This window comes from Protopterus annectens, chromosome 8.part0 (assembly GCF_019279795.1).
Source record: "Protopterus annectens isolate FY-2018-M chromosome 8.part0, PAN1.0, whole genome shotgun sequence".
Lineage (NCBI taxonomy): Eukaryota > Metazoa > Chordata > Ceratodontiformes > Protopteridae > Protopterus > Protopterus annectens.
This window is the reverse complement of record NC_056741.1, coordinates 1,054,643,057-1,054,669,332: the sequence shown is the minus strand read 5'-3', so window position 1 is coordinate 1,054,669,332 and position 26,276 is coordinate 1,054,643,057. Positions and strand designations below refer to the sequence as shown.

The 26,276-nt window shown below is 34.2% G+C and overlaps 1 protein-coding gene across 1 annotated transcript in view; it reads right to left on the bottom strand.

Moving 5' to 3' along the window:
- Window positions 1–1,287: 1,287 nt before the first annotated feature.
- Window positions 1,288–26,276, bottom strand: part of LOC122808063 (chemokine-like receptor 1) — a 179,887-nt gene continuing 154,898 nt past the window's right edge. Inside the window, exon 2 of the mRNA XM_044079044.1 lies at window positions 1,288–2,766. Coding sequence (XP_043934979.1) covers window positions 1,652–2,758 — 1,107 coding nt within the window. The 5' untranslated portion in view covers window positions 2,759–2,766 and the 3' untranslated portion in view covers window positions 1,288–1,651. The remainder of the gene's footprint in view (window positions 2,767–26,276) is intronic.

Here is a 26,276-nt window from a genome sequence, read left to right as displayed (position 1 = left end):
CAGCTGGGTTTGACACAATCTCCCCAGTTATCTCCACATAAATAGAACCTTAGAAATAGGCTATCTCAGAAACTTAACCAGGAAGTAAGAGACATCTTGGAAAGCATGCATCTCTTTGTATCACTAAAATGTATATAAACATGAATAACTATCTGAAAACAATAGAACATGTTCATGTAAAGGGAGAGAAGACTTCTGAAAGACTATAGCACAAGGTAGCAGAGCAGTCTTAAAAATCACTATATCCCCCTACACTAAATAGAATAGTATAATGAAGTTACCGGAAGCAACAGGCCCAAAGCAGGACTTGACAGCAGTCTTGAAATAAACTTACTGTTGAAATTATGTTTCTTCTCTCTGTATCTTATGTACACTGCAACATAATTCCAAAGACAGTCATGAAATGAAAACTTCAAAAATAAACATACTTATGTATCTTAAAGCTGTGTGACTTGGCTTTTTCATTTAAAACCATGTCACACTAGTACTTTTAAGTACAACAATGTTAAGGAAACAAAATATATATAATTTATACCCAAAACAAAAATAAACATATTAAACAAATCCCATATTAAGTAACCTGAAATAACAGCCATAACTTGCAAGAGATGTGGTACAGTTTTAAACAAATATCACTGTACAAATTTATTTGCAACAAGCAGTTCATATCAATAAAACTTAATTAAAAATGATCATTCTTTATATTTATGCTTCCTTAAGATCTCTCTATTTTTGCCTTGCATTTCAATTGCAGCATTCATGAAACACATTTTTTCCTAATATGCCTTGTATTATTAATTACTTGTAAAGTATACCTGCTTTTCTTTCTTCCTTTACTAACTGAGCAAGGTCCATAATGTGTTCTTTAATAACAAGGTAAGAACTTTCTAAAACACACACATGCACACATATACACACACACACACACATGCATACACATACACACACACACACACACACACACACACACATATATATATATATATATATATATATATATATATATATATATATATATATATATATATACATACATACCTATCCTTTTTTTCAGGCCTTGTGACACTATTCATGCAGGTCCATCACTAAGATTTCTGTAAATCTATGCTGAGTTACATTATTACATTATACCACAGCTCCATCTTCCTTTTGGAGAGATCTTCCTGTTTTGCAGTCATTGTATTTTTTACATTTACAAATGTTTACTTGTTATGTCAGACAAAACTATAACTGTGTATATGTTGTGAATGATGTAGCAATTTGCTTTATGTTTGTTTGTTTGTGGATAATTCACTACAATTTACCATAAATGTACAAAGCTCTTTTAGTGAGCATATCTGCTAAATTAGTAATTCATTATACTGATCCACAAGGCTCGATAAAGTGTCTCTTTGAGTTTTCTGGCATAGCAACACAAGCAAAAAACAACTCCAGCCTGAAAATACAATGAAAATGCCTGTAATACAATGTAGCATTTAAATTAGTTTAAGATGTTTAAAAAGCAATCATAAGCAGTCTTGTGTAAAAAAGAAATGTAGACACAAAATGCTAGTTTTTCATTATTCTAATAAAAAAATGCAATAATGACCAAATACTGGTTTCATAATTGTGCATAAAAAATATGTACATATAAAAGGAAATTCAGAACACATTAATATACAGTTGAAGTAGACTTGGACTTGTGTTTGCTATTAATAGTTGACATTGCTGAGTCTTCACTGAATGCACTTTCAAATACAAAAAGAATTGACTTCCTAAATGACTGTCTGAAATCTCTACCCATAAATACATACAGGATTGGATTCATGCAGCTGTTGAGAAATGGAAGGCTTGTTATCAAGGGTACTAAAATTATAGCCGCTCTCTCTAATTCCTCATTACATTCTGATGAGTTAGTGCTAACCAATTCTAGGAATGAGATCACATGGTAGGGTAACCAGCAAATAAAGAAGGTCACTATCACAGCTATGATGACCTTAAATGGCTTGCTGGACATTGTTAGCTGGTTCTTCCGTAACTTTGAGGCAATAATGGTGTAACAGGTGATGATAATGGTAAAGGGAATTAGAAACCCACATAGAAATCTTGTTATAATTATAGCCTGGTGCCTGCTTTGATGAAGCTGCATGATTTCTTCATTGTCAAAATTATCAGATAATGCAAAGTTATTATAGCAGACTGTAGTGTTATCCCCAATTGAACCTGTATCTCGAAATGCAAAATATGGTGCACTGAGAATAATTGATACAGTCCAAGCAAATATAGCCACAACTGAGGCTAATTGCACTGTTCTGTGATTTTGAGACCAGACTGGGTGAATAACTGTTAGACATCGATCAAAGCTTATAACAGTAAGGAGAAAGATGCTTGCAAACATATTAAGAAATAAAACTGTGCTGATAATCTTGCAAAGTATGTTTCCAAAAGGCCAATGAAAGTCAAAAGCAGCATATATAATGGTAAATGGTAAGAAGATAGTAAAAAAAAAATCTGCTACAGCCAAGTTCAGGAACCAAACTGTGTTCACAGTCTTTTTCATCCTGAAGCCTGTGACCCAGATGACAAGGCCATTTCCCAGTACACCAAAGACAAATGCAATGGAGTAGACTGTGATGGATACAATGTTCATGATCTTTTTGAGGCCAGAGTAATCCTCATACTGACAGTCATAATAGTCATCTGCAGTATAATTGTTTTCACTCAAAGATTCAGATTTTGGATTCCATGTTAGCGAAAAGTCATGGTCTAGTTCCATCATTCAGCTTCCTGAAACAGAGATGCCAGCATGCATTAGTATATTTGTTTTTCTCATAGCTTATTTTCATTATCACATGCAGTAGAAAAGTACAATGTTACGTTGCATTGCTTTACTATGGAACCAAATCAGTGTTGTTATTCCCCAAATAGTTATAGCAATGAAAAAAGCCCTGCTGATATAACACTCAAACTATGCTTCCAATCGATGTACAAAGTATTATTTCAACAATCAAAAAAGCTTGGTGTGTTCACTAAGTCATAACGAACGACAATTACATTATCAGCATTTAACAGACATATTAAATATAACTAGGTAGAGTCAACAACTTGTGCCTATTGACAAAAACAATTGTAAGCATTTCAACAAACAAATACTTATGGCAGTCAAGATAGAAGAATTTGCATTAAAAGTTCAACATCATCAACAAATGAGTACTGGAATCAAGAAAAGAATACTGGAATTATTTTGCTATATTCCTTGGGCAATGCAATATAATATACATAATAAGAGGTTCCCTATTAGAAGACTGAAGACGCATTTTTTGAATGCATCTTGGTCGAACTCAAAAGCCTGAAATAGCAAAATATCGAAGCTGCTTTTAAGCAAATTCTTTCCCTGGGAAAGAATTCGCTTGGCCGCTTTGTTACTTTGCCATTTTCAGCACTGTAGTGCGGTCTCAGTGTTGTTATATTTAAGTAGGGGGTGTGGGGGGTGAAGACCCCCCACTTAATGTAATTGTTAAAGTGTTATAATTTTCTTTTCCTTTTTTTTTTTTTTGTTGGAACAGCGATTTTTTTTCCCTAGGAAAAAATCTCTGTTCTGACAGTTCGAAATTGTAAGCTTTCACTTACACAGGGTTAATTAATCCCCGTTCGCTTTTTTAAGTGTTCACTGATCTAATATAGACCCTAATTAGATATACAATAACTTTGTGTTATCATTTATCAAACCAAACTAAAAGCAAACTTCATATATATATATATATATATATATATATATATATATATATATAGTTTCAAGTTTTTAAATAATTAACCCTTATTGGGACTGCTCAAGAGTTTATAAACTACCTTTTTAAATAGAGACAGATTTTTATAAATTCTAATTTCTAAGAGAAAACTATTTCATACTTGCATGGCTCTGTGAATGAGTATGTTATCCCAAATTTTAATAATCACCTGGAGTAAACTGACCAAAAAACTCAGTTCCTAATGTTATGACTATGACTAAGAAGTCTAATGCCCAACATGGCAGAAAGCACCTCATCTTAACAGCACTTATACAGCAGTATCAGGTCCCCATAAATGAGTCTATAACTCACTGACTATATGGATAAATTTTATAGCCTATCTTGCTGGACTACTGTCCCAACTCCCCGATAGACCTAGAAAAAGGTTTTTGAATATGCGCTAGTTTCATTATTACTGTAAACACAGACACCACAATATTTGACAAAAGGTCTAACTGCAGCCTCATATAAAGGCACCATCACCCTTGCATCTCTGCTCATGAAGCATCACTTAGTATTGCTTAAAATTCCATAGCACATTTTATAATGCTAGTCTGATGTTCATTAAATCTAAGTTCAGGATCAATGACAACTCTCAAATATTTAAGACAGTTTGCTGCATCTATCAACTGATAAGAATATGTATATATATATATATATATATATATATATATATATATATATATATATCTGTGCGTGTGTGTGTGTGTGTGTGTGTGTGTGTGTGTGTGTGTGTGTGTCTGACTGTGCATATCGGTCCCTTTCAGAAGAGTGACATTTCAGAAGTCAAACTTCATGTGGTCGAGACCATATGATCGACTTTCCAAAGCATCAAAGCTTTTTTATGGAGGTGATACAGTGGTGGTCAGGGAACTTATCTTTTCCCACTGTAGTTTGATCTCAGAGTTGGTATATGCAGGGGATGTGGCATTTGCAACCCCCCCCACACACACACACATGGGAGATGCAGTGAGGCTTGCCTCCCTACAGAAATGCAGTATTTGTAGCATTTTGTTTTTTTTGTCTTGTCTGACATTTCTGACTTTTCTGAAAGTCAATCATATGGTTGAGACCATATGAAGTTCGACTTTCTGAAAGTATCTATATATATATATATATATATATATATACATACATATTCAGGGTGAACACCTTAAGTTTTATGTAACAGATAACATTTTATAAGACGGAGAGTAAAAAATTTAAACAGGGTCAGTACTGCAGTACTAAAATTAAGCAAGCAGTTTAAATATTTGCTGTTTTTAAAATACTGGTGTACAGCTTCTCCACTCTACCAATGAAAGATTTATTTATTTATTTGTAACAAAATATATTTGTAACAGTGCTTTATTTGTTCAATACATGTTTTTTTCTGTTTGTATATCTGGAGCTTTTCTCCCCGGCCCTCTGCTGAAAATGGACATGTATCCATTCAGACTATCCCAGTCAACAAATGTAAAATAAATACATTTAGCATATCTTATCACCCTTAAATATATTCTTAATCTGAAGCCTTTATGTCTCTTTGTAAGTGGTTCAACAACAGTTCCAGTGTTCTGCATGCCTAAGCAATCTTGAAGTAGAATTAATTGTACAATAAACAAGGTTCATGTTGCAACTTTTCCATTCTCTGTTCTGTTGCACTCCTTTATCCCAAAACACTTAACTTCATTTGGATTTTTGAATGTTTTCATGATGTTATCATCCCTCAACCTCTTATGAAAAGCAAAATTGGTGTAATAATTACTGTTTTCCTTCTTACTTAGACTTTGCCTGCCATAGATCATCTTTATCCAGCTGTTTTGCATGCATAGTCTGTCACATAGATTTCTATAATGTGGGCTTCATAGCTCCATAATGATGGTGAGCAGTGGGAGGAGCTGAAAAATAGCATGCTTCATTTATCTAGAAATATTTGGAGGCAGGTCTATTTATCTGGAGTGCTTGTTTGGCTTGTTTGTTGTACTCTACCTGAATACTGTTGATCTCTGTCTGCATTTTATTTTTCCCACCCACTCACAAAACTGTTGTTGTATTAATAAACGTATTGGCTTTTGAGTTGCCTGCCTCTACAGTAAATTTGATTTTGGACAGTCCTCTGAGTCCCATCTCATCAGCGTATTCTACTGAGCACAGGCAAATCAGTTGGGAAGGCCCACCCCCTTAGTTTTTTAACCTTGAATTATCTTCTGTTTTCTACCTTTGCACTTAACTTTAAAAAAATTGCACTTTATTCAGCTGAGTTTACTGTATTTGTGTTTCTTCCTACTTTACTACTTTATTTTGTTTTTGCTGATTTTTCATACAAGTATTCAATTGCATTTAATCTGTTGCATTTATTACTGTGTGTTAGTAGCCTGATTAAATTGTAACAGTTATTCTAAGCCTCTTAGTTTTGGTTTAAGCACCTGGGCTTCAGGCCAGTTGTTTTATATTAAGAAGGTTTGTAGTCTACACACTTGTTGCAGGAGAGATAGCTTACATCCTTCTAAGATGGGAATTGTTAGTTGAAGGCTTAATTTGTCTGTTATTCTACAAGTATCGTAGTTCTGGTTTAAGTGCTTGGACTTCAGGTCAATTATTTCACATTAAGAAGGTTTGTGGTCTGTAGAGGGAGGAGATGGTAGCCTCTGCCTTTCTGAGCTGGGAATTGCTGTTTGAAGGCTTATTGTACTTGTTATTCTAAGTGCCTTTGTACTGGTTTAAGCACTTGGATTCCAAACCAGGTATGTTACATTAAGATTTGTGGTCTAAACTCTTGTGGCAGGAGGGGATAGCCTACACCCTTCTATGCTGGGAATTGCTTGTTGAAGGCTTAATGTGTCTATTATTTAGAATATGTCTTAGTTTTGGCTTAAGCACTTGGACTATAAACAGGTTATTTTACATTAGGAAAATTTATGGTCTAGACTCTTGTGGTAGGAGAGTGAAACATACACTCTTCTAAGCTGGGAATTGCTGATAAAGGCTTAGTGTGTCTACTGCTCTCAGTTTCTTTGCTCTGGTTTAAGCACTTGGGTTCCAGACCACTTATTTCACACTAAGAAGGCTTGTGGCCTATACCCTTTTGGGAGCATTCTACTGAATTGCTGCTTTATTTAATTTTTTTTTTGCTGTTGTAACATGATTTTCTGCACTTTGAATTTCTAGTACTTCTGTATTTTATAGCATAAGCTAGATTCGGGCTTGCTGAATCTAGACTGTTTGGTATCATTTGAGCAATAAAACCAGCCATCTTACATTAAGAAGCCCCCCCTCTGCACCCTTGTGCCAGAAGTGTGCAGCCAAGAACCAAGCAACTCCAGGATCTCACTAGTCCAAACTTACCTTCTTCCCAACTTCTTTTACAGCTCTCAAATTTTAACCAACTTACAGTCTTCACTACTTTCCAAACTTGAAACCACCTACAACAAAGTTGCTAGATTTGCAGCCATTCTGCTCTCAAGATGACACCGCTGTCATGCTCTCCAGACACTCAGCTGGCTAGAGTTTCTTAACTAACTCTTATTTACCCAACTTCTCATTTTCCATACTATTTTGAATAAGCCCTCCTCTTGCCCTAGCATTTCCTCACTTGTCTCCGTCTATAAGCCCCTTGATCCCTCAGAAGCTCTGACCAATGTCTGTTACAAATTTACAAATCTAAAAAATCTATTGGACAGAATCTCTCCAGCTACTTCCCTGCTCGTGCATGGAACAAGCTTCCCATGGCCCCTATAAATACTTCCTGCTTCCACGCGTTTAAGTAAACTCTCATAAGGTACCCTAATAGTACATGGATTTGCTTCTGTAATCATCCTGCATGAACCCACTCATTTCTCTATCACTATCCTCTCTATTCCTCCCTTCCCTACTACCATAACTCACCTGTTCTGTATTGTCCAATTACCCTCTGAAGATAACCCAATGTGTTATGTAAATTCATTCAAATGTTTTATTGTACACGTCTTTGGTATCTTTTTCTTCACTGTTATACTGCTTCTTACTATGTTGTACTGTGGAGCTTTATCTACATTTGGCTAACTGCTTTACTGTAAAATGTTCACTGTATTTATCTTCAGTTTTGTAAATTCTCTTTCTTACTTGTACTGTGAAGGTTTTCTCTGTGGGCCTCCACTGAAAAAAGGGCTTTTGCTCAGATGGACTATCCTAGTTAACAAATGTCAAACAAATAAATAAATAAATAAATAAATAAATAAATAAATAAATAAATAAATAAGAACCGATATGAGTTGGGGATTGCTGGAATAAGGCTCAGTCTTGGTCTTTTTCTTTATTTACTTAGGTCAGAATCATTTAACTTCACTTGAATTTAAGCACTTTGTTTGTGTGGGTTAGAACTGCTTAGAGATTACACTGTTGCCCTGCAAGCAACTCAGTGGTGCATTGTGAAGCACTGATGTAGCTTTCTACCCCTAGCTCACCATAGAATAGTTGCTTTTTGTTAGTCTTACAGCAAACCCTCGTCCATCTAGCCCATTCCCCACTAGTTATTATAGTATATACCTGTCATAATGGAAGGACAGTTTTCCACCATTTCTACAGACAGCCTAATTTTCATGGGCATCCTGAGGCAATGTAGCAATTGCCTTATCTTTACTGACAACCAGTTACTCCTAAAAGAAACAAATACAACTTGTGAGATATAAATCTATACTATGAATTTGGAATCAGTTAACTCACATAACAACAAATCAGATATCAAACAGGTTGTCAGCATGCACACTTCACCTCTTGCACATAACAAGCTTACAGCATATAAACCGACATACACAGAGGTACTTGCTAGAAGCCTAAACCTAAAGATCAGAGACCTCCCAAGTGCAAACCTACTGAGCCCACTGCAGACACAAAAGAATTCACTAGACATAATAATGTATAGAACAGTGTCTCAACCAATAAGCCCCTAAGGCAAAACACTTCAAAACCAAATGACTTGGTCATAGGCAACTGCATAGTGAGACACACAGATGTCCCCCTCATTATGCTGGACAAGGAGAAGGTCACAGTCAGCTGCCTTTCAGGTGCCAGGATCTGTCAGATCATGCACTCACTCAAGTCTCTCAACAAGTACTGTTATGACTCTGTCATAGTCCATGCTGGAGTGAATGATTTGAGACATACCTCACTGGACTATATGAAGAGAGATATGACTGAGCTATCAGATTATGTATCCCAGGCAGGTATGTCCAGAGCACTAAGATGTATTCTACCTTCACCCAAGATGATGCCTCAATATAAACAAAAAATGACTGACTTCAACAATTGGCTTAGCTTCTGGTGTCAATCATGGGAGATCCAGTATCTGTCAGCCTGTGAAGATATGATCGACAGACCACATTGCTTTTCTAGAGATGGTCTTCGCCTGCTGCCTCTTGGATTTCAGTTACTTGTAAAGGTACTTGCCTCCCCCATAGTGCCTTTTTCCAGCAATGTCATAAGAACAAAATTCCTGATGTAAAAAATCCACTAGAAACAAACTGAATGTTATGCTACTTAATGCCAAGAGTCTAAATCAGGAACTGCACTCACTGGAAGCACTCCTTACCTTGGAAGATACAGATGTCTGTGCAGTCACAGATACATGGTTCAAGGCCACAGAGAACACCCTGTCCATGCAAGGCTACAATGCCTTCTACATGTTCAGACCTCAGAACAAGCATGAAAGAACCAAAGGCAGAGGTGTGTCCATTAGTTATACGGTGTTGTAAGGTGTTGTATGTGATCTCTGCTTTTGTTTAGGGTCATTGGTTTGGAGGGTTGGGGGGGGTCATCATCCATGGCTTCAAGCATTAAGCAGTATCACCATTAACACATAATAGAAAAAATATAAGATGGTTATGAGTGGTCTACTACTAATAATCATGCAATGAATTTCATTGGCTCTAGAGTTAGTGGTGTGCATACCTATCACCTAGTTGAGCCTGTGGAAAGTCCTCATATTCAAACTACCAGTACAGGTCTCACATGTGCCAGATGTGGAAATCCTGTGAGTTGCCTGGTTGGTACGTAGATATTTTGTTTATTAAACTCTATGTCCCGTGCCCCATCTTGCATTTGATAAAGTATGAACCCTTACAGTTGACAGACCAGATGCCAAGTGAAGCAAGTAAGGCCATGATGGCAATGTGTTTGTAGTAAAAAAGATCTCCAAGACCTCAAATAAATGGTTTATATTGTATAATGACAGCATAGCATTGTTTGTCTTCTCTGCCATCTGTGGGAACTACATATGGTCCCCTGTATTTGACCTTATCATATCAAGGTACTGGTGTAGAATTTGTGAGATTATGGCCTGCAAAATTCCTAACATGTTCCCAGTTGAACACTGAAAGGTCCCTATAGCAAGAATGCTTTATCATACACAAACCATTCCATCCACTCCAATAAGTGTTCCATGCATCCCACTTGATACTTTGTCAGGACAGCTCCAATCAAAGATCTCCAGCATGATATGTCTCTCCCTCTCTTTTTACATGACAGAGGTCAACTATCTCCTGGTCATGGAGGTGACAGTATGTCTGTCAGTGACAGAAACCTCTGTGAAGCAGGGGGCCACAACATTCAACATCATGGATAGTGGGTTCCAAAGTGGCCATGGAGACATGCTGAGTCACTAAAATAGATGCTATTCCTATCATCTTAGTGTGAGTGGAACCTATTCACTGTCAAATGCTGTTGTACAGAATATCTGTTTGCTATAGCTTATCACACAAATTGTATATATTTCTAAATTCTGCTGCCATGTTTGCTTTCTTATTTGCATATGTGATAGGTCTCATTAGCATGTTGAGTTGACACTCATTTGGATGCCATTATGCAGTCATTTACATTTAACTCATACCATAATAGTTTGGACACTTGTGCTATCGAGCAACATGTGCCTCTGTATGTTCCATTTCTTCTGTGTTGCTACTCACCATAGTATTTCTCTTAGTGCTGTAGACTATTTTTTCCTGAATACTCCCTCCATTGCGTCTGTCTTTAAAATGTTATTGTACTTATTAAAAGATGCAATCCAGGCTTGAATTTTTTTATTGTCAGTCTGTGAAGTGTGCAGTAAAATCTTTTGTCATGGTGCAAAGTAAACAATACCATGTCATCAGTGTAAATTAATATTCTATTCTTGAGGGGAACAGTCTGTAATGTATTACATCTATTATTAGCTTTCAGGTACTTTGAATAGTGAACACCCTCAGACAGGTGTGCTTTGTTATCCCATGACTCATAGCCACTCCATCTCCAGCAGAGACACATATTGTCAGCTACTTCTGTAACTCATTTGACAGAGTATTTTGTGTGTGTGTGTGTGTGTGTGTGTGTGTGTGTGTGTGTGTGTGTGTGTGTGTGTGTGTGTGTGTATACATATACATTATATATGTATATATATATATATATATATATATATATATATATATATATATATATATATATATAAAATCAAGATAAAGGAAAAACTACTTGTACAGAAATGACTGTTCTAGATATTGGCATACATATTACTAAAATGGATCATTGTCACAACTTCTTATGTAAGATCTATGTCAAAAGATCACTTTGCAGTCTTAGTAAAAAATAAGAAGAAAGGGGTTCAAGCTGGACTTGCTTGTTTAAACCATAGTTTATTAAGTCAAAACAAGAGATGAACATTTCCTCTCCTGTTAAAACTTCATCAAATCAATGTTATATATAGCAGAAGCATAGCTGGTTCAATTAGCCCCCTGGACCATTGCCAGGTGGCTGGATGCCTGACAAATCATTTTTGTCTTATTTTTAATAAGAATTCAAAGCTATCTTTGACAAAGATATTACATAAGGAGCCATGACAATGGCCCATTTTAGTAATTAATTTGCCAATATCTAGAGGCAGTCTTTCCTGCACAACTAGATTTCCATAGTTATCAATTTGTTCTTCCTTAAGGAAAGTGGTTAGCACCCTTAAGGCTGGAAAACTGTATTTCCTTAGTACTAAGTTACTTTTTCTATATACATATGGTATATATATTATTTAATTCACATAAACAAGCACTCATTTGTGAATTTAGAAAAGGAGTCTGGTGCTGACTTGTGTAACTTTTCAGCATTTACTTTATTTTTTGCATCATGTCTCGGGTGCAGTTTTACAGAAAGACTCAAATGGAACTGGGCACTGCACAACCAGCTTGGGAGCAGAGTGATCTTTTAATTGTGATGCTGGCAGTGTGTTTTTAGCTCAAGATGTTGCTGTACAAGATGGGGTATGGCAGTCCGAAAATAGCTATTGGCAGAGGTTACAAGCAAAAGTATTCACTTTCTTAGATACGAGTGGAACTTACTCTTTCTTTAAAGAAGCTCTTTTCATAAGTGCCAATTTTGTCGTTTTGTTTTAAATGCTAGCTGCTTTGTAACTGTGTCTGCTGTACTATAATTACATAGGCATCCCTAAAAACATATGTACATGTACGACTATATGTATAGGCATGTATATATATATATATATATATATATATAGTTATATGCTATACAAACATATAAAACATAAAATTATGCATATTCAAAATATCAATTAAAAATATATGTCCTTTTATAGACAATTTGAGTAGAAAAGAAAGAGAAAGTTTACAACATTTACAGATGGAACACTCCATAATGATTAGCCCTGCGGATAAGGGTGGCAGAATAGTAGTTATGGATACCCTTAAGTATGTTAAATCAATGGAGGAATTGTTGAGTGATATTTATTATGTGCAGATTTCTAAAGAACATGTAGTAGATATTATACAACATGTTCATGGTACATTATTAGATATTTCTAAGAGTGGCATCATTATGAAAGACGTTTTTGAGTTTTTGGTTATCAGGGATCCACTTATTCCGCAGATCCACGGCCTGCGAAAGATACATAAGAATATGTCTGACCCACCCATGAGGCCGATAGTGGCAGACAGTGGATGGGTAACAGAGCATCTGCCCATTTACGTAGAGATTTAAGATGGAATTGCTTGTTTAAGCAATGTTCATTAAGTTAAAACAAAAGAAGAGATGAGCACTTTTGCTTTTGTCAGAGCTTCGTCAGATCTAAGTTTTAGTAGTAACAAGTAATAATTTTCTTTTTTTTCCCATATAAATCACCATGTAAATGATAACAAATGCTTAAAAAGATTGCATTCATTGACAGTGAATGGAACACTGGTACATTCATCGTCTGCATCTTTATTGTGACTGGTGCTTTTAGCTCCTTATATAAATAAGTACAAAATCACTGTATATCTGGTTGTTGATGTGCTAGGTATGGTGTCAAATAATGCAGGCATCAGGTCCTGCACTTTTATTACATTAATATAGTATATAATGAAACAGATGCCAGTGAGACTATACACTTTTGTTACAGTTTAAAAGTAAAAAAAGGCATCTTTTTTCAGTAAAAGCTGAACTCTGTAGCAACTGGTAGGGTATAAACTGTAGTAACTGCTTGCTACATTTGTAGCATGCAGTTTGCTACACTTTAAAAATTATTATTATTTTGTAACTAAAACATGAGCACTGAAGCACTCCACAAAGGCAGGTATAAACTGTACCAACTGTTTGCTACATTTGCAACAAACAATATGCTACAGTTTAAAAGAAAAAAAGTTTTTTGTTTTTGTTTCCTTAGTGAAATATATGATGAAGAAGGGTATGTTTTATATGTTTGTATAGCATATAACTATATATATATATATATATATATATATATATATATATATATATATATATATATATATACATGCCTATACATATATTCGTACATGTACATATGTTTTTAGACATATTTAGGTGCACTTTTTATATATATATTTTTAAGTTATTTGTGACTCTTTATGCTGCTTGTAACATTGTTACAGTAATTGTATGTGCTATCTCCCTTTAAGAAGGTTGATTGATACTTGTAAGTGATTGGTGCCATGATTTTTGAATTAGTATTTAAAGTCTTTAATTATGGAGCACTTTTTGTATAGATCTGAAGAAGCTGTAACAGTAAAAGTGCTTATCTGCTTGTGCTACCGGTGCTGAATAAACTTTTAAAGGATTTTCCTGCTTGTGTTTGCTTGCTATTGCTCCACTCTCGATAATTCTTTTTCATATTGGACTGTTATTTATACTTGCAACGGAGCACTTACCAGAGTGGCTAGCAATATTTTTTGTGGTGTTAAATGTATATAAATAGTCAATTTATAACATTAAAGTATTCTTTAAACAAATCTGCTAGAGATGTTGTTATTCATTGCTTTTCAGGTAGCATGGAGGATTGAGGTCATGAGCTGATTCCTAAAGACCTGTGTTTGAGTCTCTTATTTGTCTACTGAGTGACAAGTCACAAGCCAGTGTTCCTACAATATGTTTTTTAAACTGGTCATGTGGAGCAATGCTTACCCCCTAGTTAACAAATTAAAATAAAGAAATGGTACTTAGCAATAAGATATCAAATTCAAACAACACGAGAAAACTGAGCTGAGCAATTCAGGATGCTGCAAGAAACTATACTATGCAGCAGCACCAAGTAAATATGGTTTATACTAACCAGTACAATGCAGAGGGTTATGTGTTTTAAGAAAGCACCTCCTTGTAATGATGTGATACAAGTGGCTAGAAGCTATTAAATATCATGTTTTTTTTACATTTTAATTAATAATATGTAGGATTTTCGTATATTTTCTGTAATGCAGTGATGCAGTAACATTTCTTTGTAGTAATTAGTACTGTACATAGTATATGCCGAAATTACCTGCATTTCCTAAAGGTGTAATTGGGGATGATCAGCTGCAGTACTGATATTATTTTTAGGCCTTGTCTTTTTGCGTTCTTTCTATCTTCAAGATGCATTAAACCTCCATCAGCCCTGACAGTGAAGTTATTAACAGGATATAAAAGCTGCACTCCTACAGGAGCATCCAGTCATAGCTTTCAACTGTACAGATTTTCACAGAATGTCCAGATTTTTGCTTCATATTTTTGGTGTGTTCCTCCTAAAATCTTTACCTTTCTGGCAAATAGCTGAGGATTTAAGTCATTAAATAATGACAAACATTTGAGTTTAAGACTTCAGTCCTTCAGAAAATTCATGCTAATGCAAAAGCTATTATTCTATCAACATTTTAAGTTTGTAAGAGCAATATTTAAAATCTATTCATATTTGTCCCCCCATCATTTAAGGCTTTGCCCAGAGTTATTGCTCTAAGAGGTTGAGAGGTATGCAATCCAGTGCCAAATGGTTCCACTGATTAAGAAGTCATCTGTAAGAAAATACAGCATCATAGGGGTTTATAATGAAATAGTACATTGCCCTTGGTCAAGGTACAAAGGGTCATAAACTGAAACATCCTATTTACATAGAATCATTAACCTTAGAAAACCAACGAACAGGTAAGAAAAAAACATAAAATGACTAAACTATTTTTGCAAGGTTGACTGTACCCCTTACAACTCCTGTGGTGGGGTCTGCCTATAGTCACCATAAGTTATACAAATTATTATTTATAAGACTTCCTCATTCATATTTTTAGCCCCTTCATACTACCTAAAACAAATTATTCTGCTACTCACTTTACTCATCTATAATTCTATTGGAGCTTCCAATTGTTTACACAGTTTTGTGCAATTCTTGCAATTTACAGTCCTCTTAACCATAATAACACGTGTCCACAGTGAAACCAAACCAAGCAGTAAGCTGACTGTGGAGCATAAACAATCTAAAATAATAAATCCAAATGACCATGTGGCAAATAGACTCCAAAGAAGCCTTTATTTACATATGGTTAAATGCTTTTATCTGTATTGCTCTCATAGACATCATCAGAACCATTAAAAAATTAAAGCAAAGTAACCAGTTAAAAACCTTTACCAAATACACAACCCCACAGCTGTAACCAATCAACTACAATGTTACAGACACCTGCCATAAATATTAAAGGTACAATGCAGTACTGCATTAAAAAACAATAAATATATAACATAAATGTGAACTATACATTTGTATAATTTAAATGCTCTGAATTTTAATTCACTGGAAATGGAAATAGTCTCAGTGAGGCCAGTAAAATTAAATACATCAAGACAAAGCTGCCACATCATTTATTTATGTAAAAGCCAGTTCTATCAATCACCATCATAGAGGACCTATTGTGTTTTCCTAATAATTGTAAAATACCTACAAACAGTGGCATGTCTGGCTAAAGCACTCTTACTGATACATTTGGTGATGCTGTAAAGCTGTTGATAAAAACCTTATATTTAAAGCATTAACAGTTTTTCTGACATAAAAATAGAGAGGTACAGCATCTAGCCACAGAAACCACCCTCCCCAAAAGGCAAATAAAACTCCCATTGGTCATCCATTTTTGCACCATTACAGAAAACTCACTATCAGGATCTTTGTGAATATATGGACACTGGTTACAATGGCCACATTTAGAAGTTTTAAAAGAGCCACTGTACATAGTTTATACAGGTCTTTCCAAGGCTCTCATAATATTGGTGCAGTGGTAGCATTGTTGCTTCACAGCAAGAGGTTCTCTGGTTTGATTCTTGGCTGGGGTGCCTTTTGTGTGGAGTCTGCTTGTCCTTCCTGCATTTGTGTGGGTTTTCTCCAGGTGCTCCAGTTTCCTCCCACATTACAAAGACATGCATCTATAGTGTTTCTCCCTGGGCCTTTGCTGAAAATTGGCTTTGTTCCATGTCAGACATTCCTGGTTACCAAATGTTAAATAAATAAAACATTGAATTTATTCTTATATGTAAAGGTTGGAAATTGACCAAAGACAGACTTAAGGTTATCATTACTTTGCAAAATCATCCAATTTCTACATAAGGTTTTCTGGATGTCCAGACCATCTAGGGAATAATGTATACACATCAACAAATCAAACAATAGAGCAGGAGACTCTCTATTTTCTGTTTCCATTGGAAAAACATGGAATCAACTTCCATCTGAACTGACCACAATTCCCTCAATTACTCTATTTAAAAATAGGCTTAAACTCCACCTAAAAACACACTGGATGTGCCCCTGTTCTAAACCAGACTGACCAACTTATCTACTGTTGACTTACTCATCTAAAATTTCTCATCTCTGAACCCACTCTTTCACTAACTTATCTTATCCATATTTCTTTATTTCTATTTTTTTTTCCAGATACTACCATGCTTCCTCTCACCACACTCCTTACTAGTACTACATTTTTTTAAAGTGACTCATATCACTACTACACACATTACCTAACAACCCCTCCATATATTTTCATTATCTTCCTTTATTATCTATAACAACACTTTTACTAACTTCTTTCTTTCAACTAATACTCTTTAGGAACACATAAATGTACCTTCTTATTAACTATTCTAAACCTATTAAAATTATACGTTACCTTCATTATCTACTCATAAGTGACAGACTCCCTGTTAGTAAATGTATAAAATGTATAAATATGTTTTCTTTTTTTTTTCTTCTATTTTGTTGTTTATGTTAACATTGTTTAAACTGTGTGGAGCTTTTCTCCCCGGGCCTCTACTGAAAATGGACATATATCCAGCTAGACTAGCCCGGTCAACAAATGTAAAATAAATAAAAAATAAAATAAAAATGTAGGACCATGCTGGAATGGTTGCCAGGATGTTTTTGAGTATGGTTATCATCATTACTGTAAACATTCTCCTGACCATTGCCATTATCCTTTTGCAGCCCCTTAATAATAAACAAAACATATCTATTGCATCTGTCATTTAAAACCTGCATATAAAAGGTGTCAACCTAATTTTCGGGATTGTCACATAGTAAAAACATGGCTTTCAGCTTATTGAAATGCTGAATACAATCCTTTTCATCAGATATTAATCTTGAAACTCTGATAAATTGACTTTTAATTACACCCTTCTTTTGATGTAATGTTTGACTGCTTTTAAAATGCAGAAATGCATTACAGAAGGTGGGCTTTCTGTAAATAGAAGTATCAAATTTACCATCAACGCCTTTTCTGATTTCAATATCCAAAAAGTGTGTTTTACTTGCGTTAACATTGTATGTAAACTTCAAAAATGTAAAGGCTGATTCCAGTTGTTCAACAAACTTAATGAATTGGTCCAAGTTACCTGACCACACCATAAATATATCATCTAAATAACAAAAATAACAATTTGCAGTGTACAAAGAATTCAAGTCTAAAAACAACTTCCTTTTCCCACCTATGTAGTACAGTACTTGTAAAAGTTGGGGCACATGCAGCCCCAACAGCAACACCTTACAGTTGCTTAAAGTATTTGCTGTCAAAGTAAACAAAATTACCGTTCAAGACCAGTTCCATAAAATCAGAAATAAGTATAACATCACTGTCTGACAAAAATCCAAACTTAGAAATCACTTCACCAAACAAAATCAATCCCAACTCAAGTGGAATGACCGTAAAACAATTCTTAATATTCATGGTCACCAATAAAAAGTCACAACAGAGGCAATATTCCTCAATTTATCAAGGAAATCCCAGGAATCATGAAGAACATGGGGAAAATAATTGAGTAATATTTTCAGTTTGTCAATAAACTTATCAAAGGGCTCAGTTAAAGAACCTCCTGCAGCCAGAATGGGTTTCAATGGTGGATCAACTGCATTAGAAAGAATTTTGGGAATGCCAAAAATCTTTGGGATTACAGGGAGTGTACTTTTAAAAACTGAAGAAATCAGAAGACACCCTGTCTAACAATAACAGTTCATCCAGAAAAATGTTAATGACTCTATAATCCGTGTCAATTTCATTCACAGAAACCACCTGATAGACTGATTCATCACTTAGTAATGATGTCATCCTGCAATACAATCTATTAAATCTATGACCAACAGGCATCCACCTTTGTCTGGCTTCATACACTGGATGTTCTCGTTATAAGTAATACTATTCAAAATCAACCATTCTTCATAAGTAAGATTGTAAAATTTGTGCTTACTCCTTCTTTCAAAAGATCCCTGATTCCACATTCACAGGACTTTTCAATGGCATAACGGGATGTAATGGGGATTTAAAAGGCTTTTATGTTTAAAACTAACACCAAGGGGTTCCATAATGGTTTCACCACCAAACAAAACATGTAGGTTAAGTTTCGTAGTTAAGACTTTTAAATCCAATATCATCTGGTCAACACTGGCCCGTCCACAGGGAGAAAAACAGAAACCCTTCAAGAACAGTTAATGATGTTCAGGTCCAATGTGTAACTCAATAAAATTATATATAAAATAACATTTAAAAAAGATGTAATAGAAACAGTACCTTGGATTTAAAAATGATGTAATAGAAACAGTACCATGGATGGAAACAATTGAATGATACTCCTCAAACCTTCTGGTCTTATTGGTGAATCTGTTCTTTCTCCTCCAGTTTTTGCCCTTTGATCAGTTTCTCATTCCCCCAGTGAATCTGATTTCTCCTTGTGTTTGTTTGTAATCCTTTCCAAACTTCTCACTAATGGCTGTTCTCAAGGGATGTCCAGCTCATATTGAACATCTACCACATCCTGGTTATCATTCGGGGGATGGAAGTCCAGGGCAGTGAATGTATTTTAGGATAAGCTGTCTTGTAATGATATTCATTGTCATACCATTGTAGTTTTTTATCTTTCCTAGATTTAATGGGCAACATCTTGAACTCGGTTTGATGGAAACCATTGTTGAAAGTGAATTTGTATTGTGAAAAGTTCAAGTTTCTAGTAACAGAGTCAGTCGATTTAAAAATCTCCTCTTTGAAATAGTGCATTTTTCCCCCTGATCAGGGGGCAGTTTAATTGCCTTTCTGAGAGGGTGGTTTATGAGGCTAGATGCTGTACCTGTCTGGCTTTTTATGTCAGAAAACTGTTAACATTTTAAATAAAAGGATTTAGCAACATCTTTACACTATCGCCATGGGTGATGATAAGAGTGCTTTAGCCAGACATGCCACTGTTTGTAGGAATTTTGCAAAGTTTAAATTCTTTATTCTTGAGAAAATACAGTTGGTCCTCTATGACGCTGATTGGCAGAACCAGCTTTTACATAAAAAAATTATGTGACTTTCTTGATGCATTTAATTTTTCTGGCCTCAACAAGGCTATTTCCATTTCCAGTCTATTAAAATTCAGAGCATCTAAATTATAAAAATGCATGGTTCACATTTATGTTATATATTTATTAATTTTAAATGTGGTACTGCATTGTACCTTTAATATTTATGGTGGGTGTTTGCAAATTGTGGTAGACTGATTACAGCTGTGAGGGTGTGTATTCAGCAAAGGTTTTTAACTGATTACTTTGTTTTAATTTTTTAATGGTTCTGAAGATGTCAATGAGAGAGATATAAACAAAAGCACTTAACCGTATGTAAATAAAGTCTTCTTTGGAGTCTATTTGCCACCTGATTGTTTGGGGTTATTATTTGTCCATAATGTTTATTGCATATTCAATTTAACAAATTTCTTAACCTCAAAAAAATCACATAACACATTGATCTGCATGGTCTTCTTTGTATTATTTTCTAAGTTTTCTGCTCCAATGAAACCCATTTATCTACTCATCCCTGTCCCTTTAAAATATCTTTCACTGATATATACATTTTCATAATTCTTAGCCTCTTCATGATCTCAATACAACATTCCACCTTCTTCTTCATTCTGCAGTACATCACTCTACTCCATGGTGTTATTCATGTTAATATTCAAAAACATTTTTCTCTGCCAAAAGAAAAGAACTCGACATTCTTCTCTCTTTCTTTTAACTTATTCTGTACAATTGTAATAAAATAATGAATATTTTGAAAACTGACAATGCTAAATTCAACTTCCTTCACCAAGTCAGTGATTGCACATTCCTCTCGCTTGTATTTTATCGTTCATAATTGCAAGCACATTTGTCAGTTTGCCTGATCGTTTCCTTTATTTTTCATATGCTTTCTTTTGTGAACTCCCTTCATATTATCTTACATCTGTATTTCTCAAGACAGTTGTTTCATGTTCTAACTCAGGAGTCTCTGAGCTACATAATATTGCCTTTTATTATCTACCATATCTTTTTTCTATTATAATACCTTAAGGTTCCATTTTTGTCAGACATAACACAGTTAACCCCCTTCAATCCTTTCAATCTTTTCTTCACAGTTTCACTCTGGTATGTTCATATCAGAATGTTTAATATTGTTTTGTATAGTCAGTTCATTGCTTTATAGCTTGCATGCCCTTTTTACACAAACTTGCCAGAAATTCCTGTGCAAAGGGATGAACATTTCTGCAGAAAGTATTCTCTCTTCTTCAAAAGCATGTAAAATCTTTGCATGCGCTCTTTAAGCAAATGTTATTTTTTCTGAAAATGGATAATTTGAAAGGCTGTATAACATCACCCTACCCTGGCCATCTTTTAACTAAAACAAGATATTTTGTACATTATGCATTATATTATTTACCACCAGTAGCTCTATTATGCAGTCCAGTGCCTTGACTGTCCAAATATCACTTCTATGCAGTGATTCTTATGTATGGACCCATGAGGCATAAAATGCTTTGCAAATTTCCTTCAAGTCATATTTTTGCATTATATAAAAACAATTATACTATTTTTTTTCCATTTACTGGGGCTCATTTTTTTGCACAGATTTTTTTTCTAGAGTTTACACTCCTTTTTTTCCTTTCAAAACTCCATGCAGTGGAATAAACTATTGTCTCTTTCAAAAACTATGTTGTAAAATATATTTTTAATGCATGTAAAGGGTCAACCACCTGTTATGCTTACAATCCTAATGGTTTCAACAACTGATAGTATAAAAAGTGCCTGTCTGTTTGTTCCTGCATAGTAAATTTGAAGTAAGATTCCTTCTTGGCATAATTTCTTGCATAGCCATGTCTTCATCAGCTGCAGCTACACACTACTATATTTGCAACTGTTTGTGATTTGTCTTTGCACCCCTCATTACTTATGCTTGTCATGCATGCATCTGACTGCACCGGCCCCTTATGTCTCATCTTGCTTATCTCTCTGCACAACAGCAGCTTCCTAATCCATTGAACTATTATTCTCCATGTCTGCTGTCTCCATGATAGTAGTCCTTGCTGATTCATAAAACTGAGCTTGCATTTCTATTAGTGTGTCTAATTAATTCAACTTTTCCACTTAAAGCCTATTTTCTGCAAAAAATACTTACTAAATCCTCATTCACTATTCTGTCATGACATGTAGTGACAACAAAGCTAGGCTCAATCATAATGTCCACCTCTGCCTTCTCGAAATGCCATTGTTGCATATACTATTAAAGGAGTAGGGGTTGCTTTATTAATATATACATTATTTACATGTTATTTACACATTATTCTACATTATTTATATATTTTGCCCCATATTCATCACAGTTATATATTTTTTTACAATTTTATCATCAGTAATACAATACAGTTTTGTACATACAATTTCCTTAATTTTCATTTATTTATTTATTTATTTATTTATTTATTTGCAGTTGGTTTACCAGGATAGTCCATTGGGCCAAAAGAACCCGTTTTCAATGGAGTCCTAGGGAGAAAACTCAAATACAGACAAAAACAGATACATGCAAAATTACAATAATACTTATACAGAGTAAAAGATAAAAACATTTAATACATTTAGGTTCAAAAATTCAAGAAGCATACAAAACAATGCAATCTGATGTGGAATAAATGTCAGGGGAATAAGTTAAAAGAGTAATGTTTCATGCATTCAAAGAAGTTGTATAGACTTGCATTACAGGGTAGGTATTCTGAGGGAACGTAAGCTTAGATAGGAAGAGTTATGTAACGTATATGGGAAGAAGAATGGGAAGAAGAATGGGATAACATAGAATTATGAGGGGAGGGAGCAAGAACAATCCCATTGGGATCTTAGGTATGAATGAAGAGATTTTTTGAACATGTACTGGTTAGAGGAGGTACGAATGGATGGTGGAAGTGAGTTCCAGAGACGAGCAAGAGTAAAAGATAGTAGGTGCTTACCTGGGGGATGAGATGGTTTATGTACTTGTAGTAGGTTTTGATTGTTAGACCTTAAGACTCTGTTAGGTAGGTGCATTTTGAAGGCGGAAGACAGGGAGGGACAGAGAGAGGGGCTAAGGATGAGCTTGTAAGCAATCTATCCTCACTAATATTTCTTTTTCAACAACCATTTATTTTTTCTGCAAATGCATCTTCATCCTTTCTGTTTTAGTTATAGAATACTCCTTAGCACTTCACCACAGTACTCTGATTGTAACAAATATTATTATATCCCATTTATCAATTTCTCATTACTTTCTTTTTCATGTTAACCATACAATACCATTTATATATTAATTTCCTTGAAACCTTCCCAACTATATCTATTTTTAAACTTCCCCCAAAAGATTTATTCATTTTAATATTCTAAAAACAATGTTTTATGTTTTCCCTGCCTTAAAATCATAACACCTTATTTCTTCAGTTGTGTTATATTACATATTTCACTTAATAGGTAACTTATTTAACAAAATGATCAGCTAAAAGTCCCCAGCTTTATAGAAATATTTAACCTTTTCCTTCCTTGGTTTATTGCATTTCTAACATCATATCGCTCCATAGATATGCAAGAAAAAAAAAACTAGCATATTTATTTTCAAACCACTCATTTCTTTCTTCACTGCATTCATCCGTTTTTTTTAATTTCAATACCTTTACCTTATTTACATATTCCTTCCTTTCTTTCCATAATCTCTTTTTCATCCTTTCTTTTCCTTTTTACTTGCTTTCATGTCTCCACATCTCTCATATAATAATTTTCTCACCATTTCTCTCTACTTGTTTTCACACTATCAATAACTCAAAATAGACGCAGTGATGGCAAAAACATATAATAAAACTGAAAAATATTTCGAGCAATTTATTTTTCTATTTTTCTTGTAAAAATGTAACCCCCCCCATCATAAGTAAGTTTCCCAAAAATATATGTATTTAACTTATGTATTTTTTTATTACAAGATGAATTAAAACTCTTCCACCCTGCAAATATTTTTTTTTATTTCTTCCATTTCTACTTTCCATTAATTCAGTATAGTTTTATATTCTGCAAACTTAACTCCTAATATACTGATTGCCTTCATATGATAATACATTTCATTCATCTTTTTTTTATTCATCAAACCCCTTACCTTTTCTTTTATTCAATCTTAAACATACCTTTTTAATAACTTGTCAATTATTAAAATAATTTAATTCATCCATCTTCTATTTTTACTACAATAACAAAATCATCTGCATAAGATAAACATACTAGTATCTTAATTTCCTTTCCCATCTTCCAACATATTACATCAGTTTTAAAGTGTTGAATAATTGCATTCATTACCAGAACAAAAATAAACATACTTAAGTTTGCTTAGCTCCCTTTCTTAAACTGATCTATTTTCCCATACATCCATTTACCATTACATTCACCAACAGATTTTATAACAAGAATTTATAACTTCCACTATTTTTACTTATTCCATGTTGCTAAAATTTCACGTATCACCTCATGAATTATCTTAACAAATTCCTACTCTGTATCCCTCATAACCACTCTTGCCTCATTTACCTCTAGAACATATTTTCTTTACTTTTCTCCCTTTACATCAAACACAGCATCTCATATTACTATATTTGAATAGTTTGCATCCTTTTTGTAGTATTATCATAATTATTTTATAATCAGTAGTTCCTAAAGTTAGAGATCTACAGTTTCTTATATATTTATTTTCATCTTTTTTCCATATAAATTTCATTAACTCCACTACATATTTTTTCCTGAACTGACCCCTTATTTAACCATTTGTTTAATACTTTATAGAAAACCATGTTTTTCCATCTCCATTTGCTTGTAAAACTTATAACTTAGTCCATCTAATTCTTGTTCTGATGCTTTTCTCCCTTCTTTTATTATTTCCTGCATTTCTTTCATAGTAGTCTCCTTTTCCATTTATGTATAAGTACTTTCAGATACCTCAACTTCTTCGTTTTTGACCATGTTTTCCTACAAAATCTTTCCACTATATCCATTATTTATTTTTGTCTATATCTTAAACTACCCTCTTCATCAAATAACAAATCCATTCTTCCTTCTTTTATTTTTACTTATTTTCCCAAATAAGGTGACACTTCCTCTTTCTCATATTTTAAGAAAACCTTTGCAGAAATAACATATTTCTAATGTTCTCTCTGTTTTTGTCATACAACTTTCTTTCCATCTCTGTTGTTCTGTTTCCTTTTTTCTCAATTTCTACTTGAAGCTTTTCATTATTTCTTTTTCCATTCTGTTTTCTAACATCAAAAATCTTTGTTATACTTTTATTTATACACTATCTACCAGAATATAAATTTTCATAAAATTCCCTCATTGTTTTACTTTCTTCACATAATTTTTTACTCTCTAGCTTTATTTCTTTTTTCTTACTAACTTTACCAGCTAACCATTTTATTCCTTTTCCATCTTTTATTATTTCTTCATTCTCACCAGTTCTTGTCCATACAGCTCTATGATCAGCATACTCAGCCAAGTTCATACTGCCTTCTATTTCTTCCATTCCATTATACATTATTACAATAATCTGTCTTTGTTTTAAATATCCCATTTGTATAAGTTCATTCTATTTTTCCCTACCTGTAATCCTTCACATTTTATAAGTTCCTTCAATACGTTCACATCTTGTGTATCTTTTCCCTTCTGCTTCCTTAAATTATGGTTAAGTTTCCTATCAAAATAAACATATTAACCAAAACATATTTTAAGACCATATACATATTTTTCCTGTCTGTCACATTTGTATATGAATAAATTGCAAATAATCTGACACGTTTCTCCTTTTCTTATATCACAAATCACCATCCTCCCTGGTATAGTATTGTAACATCTATTATTTTCATTTAATTTCTTAGCAGAATTCCTATATCTGAATATTCTGAATTTCCTGCGGACCATATTTATTTTATTTTATTTATTGACATTTGTTAACCGGATTTGTCCAGCTGGGCCAGAGAGCCATTTTCAGTGGAGACCCGAGGAGAAAAGGTCCAGCTACAGACAGTTTGCAATTCATAAATGTTCAGTTTACAATACATAACATTTCAGTTTACAGTACATACAATTGCAGTTTACAATACAAATACAAAGAAATTCACAGTGGAAGATATAAAAATGAGTAAGGTAAATCAGATCAGGAGATATATAAACAAAAGTAGTAAAACCCTTTTTTTTTTCCTTTTTTTGTTATGGTACATGTTCAGCAAAAACAGCTGTCATAGCAATCCATAAAACTTTTGAAGTGGTGAAGTACTGTATATGTTAAGGAAGTAGTATGTTAGGAACAGTAAAAGTGTGAGATGTGAGAGATGAGATTGCATGTATAAGGTGGAAGGTAGGTAGATAGGTAGGAAGGCAGGAGGTAGATTAAGATGCTAAGGCCGTATGAGGGAAAAATTGGAAAAGATTAGGATAAAGGATAGTAGTGGAGTTAGGTAGGGTCATGACAG